Source organism: Phaethon lepturus, unplaced genomic scaffold (assembly GCF_000687285.1).
Source record: "Phaethon lepturus isolate BGI_N335 unplaced genomic scaffold, ASM68728v1 scaffold15305, whole genome shotgun sequence".
Taxonomy (NCBI): Eukaryota; Metazoa; Chordata; class Aves; order Phaethontiformes; family Phaethontidae; genus Phaethon; species Phaethon lepturus.
Window position 1 is genome coordinate 1 of NW_010541344.1, and position 8496 is coordinate 8496.

The 8496-nt window shown below is 41.0% G+C and overlaps 1 protein-coding gene across 1 annotated transcript in view; it reads left to right on the forward strand.

The window, feature by feature from the left end:
• Positions 1–548: 548 nt before the first annotated feature.
• SPTBN5 (spectrin, beta, non-erythrocytic 5) overlaps positions 549–8496 on the forward strand; it is a gene marked incomplete at its 5' end in the record, with an annotated part of 78764 nt that continues 70816 nt past the window's right edge. The window contains 9 exons of the mRNA XM_010287708.1: positions 549–800; positions 1535–1822; positions 2473–2719; positions 3561–3700; positions 4689–4788; positions 5493–5663; positions 5754–5918; positions 6668–6894; positions 7467–7653. Coding sequence (XP_010286010.1) covers positions 549–800; positions 1535–1822; positions 2473–2719; positions 3561–3700; positions 4689–4788; positions 5493–5663; positions 5754–5918; positions 6668–6894; positions 7467–7653 — 1777 coding nt within the window. The remainder of the gene's footprint in view (positions 801–1534; positions 1823–2472; positions 2720–3560; positions 3701–4688; positions 4789–5492; positions 5664–5753; positions 5919–6667; positions 6895–7466; positions 7654–8496) is intronic.

Sequence of the window (8496 nt, forward strand, 5' to 3'; positions counted from 1 at the left end):
GGGGTGGGGGGGGTGTTAAAGCACAACGTGAATCCACCCACCACAGGTGACAGCAATGGATTCAGTTCTGTCTGTACTGCACCACAGCAGCTGGTTTGGTTACCTAAACATCAGGGTGAGGGTGCCTTTCACAAATAGTGAAAGGAACATCAAACCCTGTTTGACTTCACCAGTTATGTTTAGCACCTGTTGTGTACCTACTCCTGGCACCATGCCACCCAGCTGTAACTGAGAGGCACAGCTGCGTCCTGATTTTGACCACTGTTGTTTATTTGCATTGTATCCAGTGTGTTCAGGTCACCTGAGCGGGATACCCTTGCTTGAGATGGCACCGAGATGAACTTTGAGGTTGTTGGGGAGTGCTAGTGTTAACCCCCTCGGCCCACTTAAGTCCTGGTGAAATCTTTATACAAGAGTTTTTCTGAATAGGAAAAGGATATAGCTCGTGTATAACAAAGGCTATAAACTGAATCTGCCTCCTAGGTGAAGGCAAGTTTTGGGGTAGTGGCTGAGGCTAGATGCAAGTAACCAGGTCATCTCTCTTCAAGGTGGGAACGCATGGAAACTCTGAAGGAGGAGAAGGGCTCTGAGCTGATTGGAGTGGCTGATGTGAGGACATTTCTTCAGGACTGTCAGAGCATAGGAGTACTATTGCAAGACAAGATGGTCCAACTTGGGGATCTGGAACCAGGGAACTCACCTGCTGGGCTGGAGTCAGACAGGCGCAAACTGTCTACAGTTGAGAGAGAGGTCCTGGTGATAGAGAGGAAAATTGAATACTTGAGGACTGTTGCAAAATCGTAAGGAACCTGCTCTTTGTTTCTATATTATTTGCTAGCTCTCTAAGATCATGTTGTAAATTATGTCTATAAAAAGAATGAGCAGCTTGTGAAGTTTCTCTTGAAGTCTCTCTTTCTAGCAACCTGAAGAACTGACTTGCCTGCTGGATTGAGATCATCTCTCTTGGGTATGGCTGGGTGACTGGTGAAGTGATTGCTCCCAGACTTCACTGTTGTAGGAGGATAAGCACCACAGGATTATTTGTGGCTCTAATAAATTATCTCTTCTAACAGGAGCTACTTCCACATTTTGGACTAGGTATCATTTAGGTCCTGAAAGAGGGTAATCAGGGGAAGCAATGATGAAAGAAGAACATAGCAGAGAACTGTGCACAGGAGTTTGAATTTGAAATATGAATTTAAAGTTTTTTACTTCTTTAAGTTTTCTGTACATTCACAATGGGAATGAATCATTGAGCCACAACAGCATTACCAGAATCTTTCACAGGGATGCACTTTCTGCAGTACATCATGTTCACACCAATATTTCTTGCTAGTGGGGAGCATTTCTTGCCTTAGCTGACTTCCTTTTTTAATAGAAGTGTAAATATCCAAATCCATTCATAGAATCACAGAATCATTAAGGTTGGAAAAGACCTTTAAGATCGTCAAGTACAACCATCAAAGAATATTGGTTCAAGCTCTAAATGCCTGAAGTGTTCATTGAATTGAATGTATTTTATTTCCTCTTGTAGGATTAAGGACACCAACCCTGCAGAGAGCAGGGCCATCACTGAACAGGTGGACAACATGGAGAGGCTTCTGGCAAAGCTCAAGCTGGAGACCCAAAAGAAACAGGACATTCTGCAGTGGGCCCAAAATCAACAGTCCTTCCTGCAAGACAGCCGCAGGCTTCTGCTGTGGGCAGAAGGCATTCAGGAGAAACTAAGCAGTGAAGAAATGGGTGTGGACGTGGCTTCTGCAGAGCAATTGCTGAAGGAGCATCAGGACCTGCTGAAAGAATTTAGATCTCAGAAAGAAAGGTACAGAGATTTTGTCAGTGTGGGCAGAGTGAGGTGATATGACAACAATACTGTGAAGATCAAACATGTCTATCATGTACATAAGTTACGTATGAAAGTGATGCCAAGCGTTTATTCAAATGATCTTCAAACTTAGTGTCAAAAAGAGACTGCTGAACACAAAATCCAGTTAGCTGTTGCATACTTATCCTGATGGCTGACAGAAGGGGAAGAAGGAGCTGTATGTTTGTAGTATTCCACAAGCGCTCCTGACAGTCATATGGTGCCATCTGCACTTTATTTCAGTTCCCCCCAGTCCTTCCCTTCTCAGGCCTTATGCTTCCAGTTGCCATCGTCTTCAGATCTCCCTCTGCATTGTTATGAAGTTCCAGATACTGAGTTGGCCCTCCTGTCCCCTTCAATGGGAAAGACTGCTTATATGGGCTTTCAATCCAAATGGGGAAATCTCACCTGCTGCCTCCAGCCTGTATCCCTGAGCAAAGAATCAGCTGGACTTTGTAGTGCAAAACCATGGCTAGCAGGAAAAGAGTGAAAGGGAGGGAGGGAAGCTTAATGTCTAGGCACTGCCAAAAGAGCAAAGAACTGTGATGAAACAGAATTCATATTCCCTCATGCAGTGAGGTCTCACTTTTCTTTTTGACTCTGGGAAGATTTGTGCAGCTGGAAGAGCTAGGGCGCAAAGTAATCCGTGAACAACCCAGTAACAGCAGGACCATAGATGTCCATCAGTCCATGCAGAGGCTTGCTGAGGAGAAGAAAGAGCTGGAGAAAATGTGGGAACAGCGACGGAAAAAGCTGCAGGATGGCTTGGAATTGCAGAAGTTCAATAGGGAGGGAGACTGTATCAATGCAGCCCTCTCCGGCCATGAGGCCTTTCTCCGGGGGGATGACCTTGGGGTATGTGCAGCGTGATTTTGTTTTCTCCTACAGTGTCTCCCCATCCAGGGAGTAGCAACAATTTTCTTAATTAGAACAGTTTCTTCATTTTTATGGTCATGGCATTTTAATACTTGGAAACTAGACTTTCAGGTTCTTATTAATGTTCTTATGCTCTTACTCATCTTAATGACAACAAAGCTCATTGTCTCTCAAAAAAAAATTTAAAACAGCTGGAGTTGTGATTTGTTGCTGTGTTTGTATATGTCAGATGGTTTATATACAATTGACTCATCTGTTGGGTGGCTAGCCATTAAAAAAAAGGTTTCTGCTTGGACATAATTAATATTTTTTGGGGTGAAGTAAAAACCTTACATTTAAAAAAATAAGGCTTTTTCTTTTCATCGAGTATTTTAAGAACATTAATGCAAATGAAGGGAAAAAACAAATGCAGGCAATATTCACAAGATCAGTGAAGGAGGAGGTTGTGGTATCTCACCATCTTTTATGTTTTCAGATGAAACTGAAACTTTGATACTTTTGGGTCAACTAAGTGGAATAAAGTTTTACTTAGTTATGGCTTTTCATACTGAATATCCCTAGATGTGCCAGAGTGCTGGCATAAATTCAGAATGCAGATTTTCTTAAAAGGTGAAAATGAAACCATAATGGAAACATAGAGCAGAGGAACAAGATTTGATACAAATCTAAACACCTGCTGCTTGTTTGTAGCCCTGAACATCCTTAGGCACATCCAAAATGAATATTGTATCTCCTGCCTGAAAGAGAAGGGGGAAAATAAGGTCAAAATTTTTTTTTCATTGCTACAGAAACAACAACAAATTTTCTTTCTTAAATGCAGGACCACATAGATGCTGTTCGAAGCCTGCTGAAGCAACATCAGGAATTTGAACAACTGCTGATGGCACTGAAGAGACGAATTGAAGCACTTAATGAAAATGGAGTGAGCCTAATAGAAAGCAAGCACTTTGCATCTCATGTGTGAGTCCAAACGCTTTCGTTTTTCATTTAGCTTCAAAAAATGATTCAGTGTGATTAGGGTAAGATAAAAAACTTTCTCTGAACTAGGGTTTAGTTGACCTCCAAGCTGTGATCTGCTGGATGAGGGGAAAAAAAGGTATTTTTTCAAAAAAATACAGATTTCCTGTGCTCTTAGAACAAATAAGTGAAATGCTTTAGGTTAAAAGTGGCATTTGACAGAACGCTAGAATAATTCACCTTGTATCATAAATTACATATAATGTTAAAGCTTCTTTAAAGTCAAGTCATTAAATGCCTGCACAAAACAATTTTTCCTTTGTTTATTGGTATGACTTACCAGAATTAATATTTGCTGTTAAAAAGTTACAGAAGAATTCACAAGGAAGTAACTCATCAGGAGCAGCTCCTTCATGTTTTTATCAAAGCTAACTGTCATATATAATTCCTTTACTGTGCTAGAGCCACTCGGATCTAGTAAGGGGACCCTTGCATAAACAAGAATTAGAGATACAGGGTCAGAATGGACCTCTTGGGTCAAAAAGACCATGTTCTTGTAATCACAGGTGATAACATCTTGAAAATTCCCTCCACAAATTTATAAAACTGCTCTTAAAGTCTGATTTCTTGCCAGCACTACTACCATTAGAAGGCCATTCCAGAGCCTCATTGCACTTACATCACAGAGAAAATTATTAGTTAAACTGGAATATTTGGGAAAGAGAAAGCTCTGGGTGTTTTAGTCAAACACACATGACTGCAATTCACTAATATAACACAGCCATACAAAAGGAAAATCCAGAGCAGCTGGCAAGCAGTAGCTGCTTTCCAGATGAGCCCAGCATGGTCATGGGATAGGGCCATATATCTCTTCTTCCTGTGAACAGAGGTGTTGAACTAGATTCCATTTATATCATAGTCATGACTACAGTACAGCCATGGGGAACCGATATGACAAGTACTGCATTGTACTTCCTGGTTTTTTTGGTAGTATTGAAGAGAGAATGGTCACTCTCCGGCGACGGTGGGAGCGGCTGATACAAAGCAATGCCAAGAGAAAACAGAGGTTATTGGATTCCCTACAGCTGCAGGTAAAAGGACTGAAACTGCAGATTTGGTCAGGCATGTGTCAAGTAATTTTACCCTTCATCTTAACATGGAACAAATATCAAACTGCTGAGCATTTCTACTGCAGCACACTTTCTCTGGCTATGAGACAGGGAATTTCACTTCCCAGGGAGCAAGTGATGCACCAGTGATAAATCTTGCAAAGCCATAACCATAGCAAAATACCAAAACAAAAATGGAGATATTGAATAAAAAATATCAACAGAATGCTTTGTTTACTGGATAAGTATATTCTGCTCATTACCTGTGGTTGTTCTGGGCCTTAATAATTTGGCACAGTTTCTTACGGTAACTGTACTTTTGGCACCAAATTTAGCTTCCAATGCTGAGATACAAAGTTATACTGAAGGATTGGACCACTTATGATTAAAATAGTCTTTCAAAAATGCAAACCTTCACTCACGGTTAAAGGTAACAGATTGGTAAATGTAGTAAAAAAGAGACTAAGAGATATTACTCTGAGGGCTTAAAAACTTGTCAGTGGTTTAAGATCATACCTCTTCAATTAAGTATTGAGTATGTAGAACAACTTTTATATGAAAATACATCATGTTTCCTAACTGTTAGAAAAAAAAATAATCAGGGCTTGATCTTTACAGCAAGGATACACTGCAAACCCACGTAGAATCAGAAGTTAAATCAATTTAGTCCTGTTTGTTTCTGTAAGGACTTTAATCGTGATGCTGCTGAGCTTTTGATATGGATGGAAGAGAAGTACAAGATTGCATCAGATGAATCCTACCGTGATCCAACAAATGTTCTACGCAAACTGAAGTGGCATGAAGCTGCTGAGAAGGAAATGATGGCTAATGAGGAGCACTTTGCAACACTGATAAAGGTGAAGGCAGTTTTGGAGCTAAGTCTTCCATCTTATCCCAAACATCATAGATGCTGATCTGCTCAAAAAAATTATATTCTGTTTCTCCAGAAAGGAAATCAACTGATTCAAGACAACCATTATGCTGCAGTTTCTATCCAGGAGAAGATGTCAGAGCTTCAAAAGAAGTGGAAGAAATTGTATGGCAAGATGATAGAGCGAGGTGACAAGCTGAGACAAGCTGGGCAGCAAGAACAGCTCATGGAACTGCTCCAGGTCAGGAGGTGATAGGGAACAGCAGGGAGAAATGGCCTAGGATCCTGGTTCCCCTGTTGTGTGGTCCTTACAAAAAAGAGCAGAATACCACCGAGATAAAAGTGTATTTTACGGGGTCCATTTTGTTGACAGTGTCAGGAGAGAAAACCCAATATAACAGTGACCAAACTCCCTCCAAAGCTATGAGCAGGGTAACAATGCCAGCACCAAGACACAAAGCTGTTGAACTTAGGCTCAGTGCTGCACCTGTGTGGCCATCCTGCACTAGAAAAACAATCAAAACTCTCTCCATGGGTCAATGCTGTGCAAACATTGCTTGAAGTCAGTTTGGGGGTTGGAGGCATGGCACTGTATTAAGCACACTGTCATCTGGGCAGAATGTATGAGAGGAACAACGTGCTGTGAAGCTGTTTCAATTTCAGTATGTCATGGAACAGCTGTTCTGTTGTATCTACAGTTTGAAGCCTTTGAGGATTGTTTGATGTTTTTGTATTAATTCACTGAAGATAGTTCAAAGAGACTGTTTTTAATGGTGTGCTTTAGGGTCTCAGAGAGAAGAGTACTCCAAAATAGTGTGCAAAACAAAGTATTCACAGGAGATGCCTCTTAGAGACACCTGGCCACCATGTTACCAAGAAAGTACGTACAGATTTAAAAATTGTGTCCAGGAAGCTGTCATGGGAGGGGCTGAGTGAAAGAAAATTATGTTGAAAAGTCAGTACAAGTGTGCTGTAATCTTTTACTGGCAGGATGCCAAAAAGAAGATAGAGAAAATCGAGAAAGTTCTTCAGGAATCTGAGACAGGCCATGATTTGCGCTCCAGCCGTGATCTACTCAAGCAGCACAGACAGCTGGAAAATGAGACACGTGAGCTGGCAGAGAAAATGAACTCTATTGTATCTCATGCAAGGAAAATGGCCACCAATCACTTTGATTCCCAGAGGATTCTGGATGAAACACAGAAATATCTGAAAAGGTGAGGTGTCAACTTTTTTTTTGTCTCCACCTCTTGTGACAAATAACATTTTTTCCTACCTTCTAGAAAATGTCTTTCAGTGGATTAGGTTTAACCCATATTCAGGAATGATTTCTCCTCCCAGTTGTACCACAACTGTGCTGTCATCTGCACCTACACAGCTGCCTGTTGACCCACCTCAACCTTTATCACTGGACCTTGCTCCTTACCTGCTGCACTCCTGCTCTAGTCCTTTGCTTATCCATAGGTCCTCCACTGCTTTCTAAGAGGTGCAGTGATCCAGCATTCAATAGTGACTCATTCTTTAAAACATCACAGGACAAGCCTAGGGCTTCAAACGTGTAAATTACTTTTCCTCTGCTTATATTTAGCATTCTTGTTTAAGTCTAATTGCCAAAAGTAGCCTTCTGAAGAAGGAATTCTTGTATGTGCAGCCAGCACTAACCATTGAAATTTAATTGCAAAGAAGTATCCAGTGTTTTCTAATCTTCACAGTGGTATCATAGCCTAATTTCCTTGGCAGAATCAGGATAAAGCTTTGTTTTAACATATATTTAATGGATGACCCCTAGGTTTGAGTCCTTGCAAGCACCTCTTGATGAGAGGCGTAAGTTGCTGGAAGCTGCAGTGGATCTCTATGAGTTCTACCATTATCATGACATGGAACTGAACTGGATTCATGAGCGATTGCCTATTGCCCATTCCACCAACTGTGGGAAGTCCTTGGATGTGGCTCAAAGCCTGTTGCAAAAACACAAGGTAACTCCTTTAGGCAAGTGTATTATCGCATCTTGGCACATTGCATTTCACCTCAGCCTGCAAACCAGGACCTGCACAGTTCTCTTTTACCTTCAGGAAGGCCATTGCAAGCAAAATGTATCTCTATACTTTCAATGAGTACATTCACTGATTCCAGCACTAGTCCCAGCTAAAATGGTTCCAATGGATTGAAAGAAGTCAGCAATGTGGTGATGATTTTCAGAGAAAACATTAAATTCCTGTGGGAACTGCAAAATTTGTCATATTTTGCAGTATTATTTTTCTGAGAAATTTTGTAGCTCTTCCCATTAAAAATGGATAAAAAGCTAGTGTACCTCACATTAAATAGGAAAAAATTAGTTTCTTGCTTTGTGGGTTGATCTGGGTTGAATAGTTTAACTATTACATGTTCATCCTATCTTAGTTCTATGCTTACTGCTTCATTATACATGCAGGGGTATGCATGCTAGATTCTCTATCAGGGCATATAACAGCCATTTAATGTTTATTTTAGTTCTGTACTGCTTGTAAAATGGTTTGAACAAGCCACAGTCAATATATTTATAAAGACAGGTTAACACTGATTTCTGGAAAGTTTGAGTCTTTGTTGTAGTTCCTCACAGCCAGAGGGGCACCTCAGAGCTGCCCACAGGCAACACTGGGTTTTGCAGGACCTCGACTGCAAGTTCCATGAGAAAGGTTATAAGACCAGTGGGGAGGCTTTATGGAGCAGGAGTGTAATGATTTTCATGGTACTGTTGACAGTGTCTCTCTTCCCATCACCGTCCAGCCCATTCATTTTTGGGGATATTTTATTTTCCCATCAGTAGCTCAACACTCTTT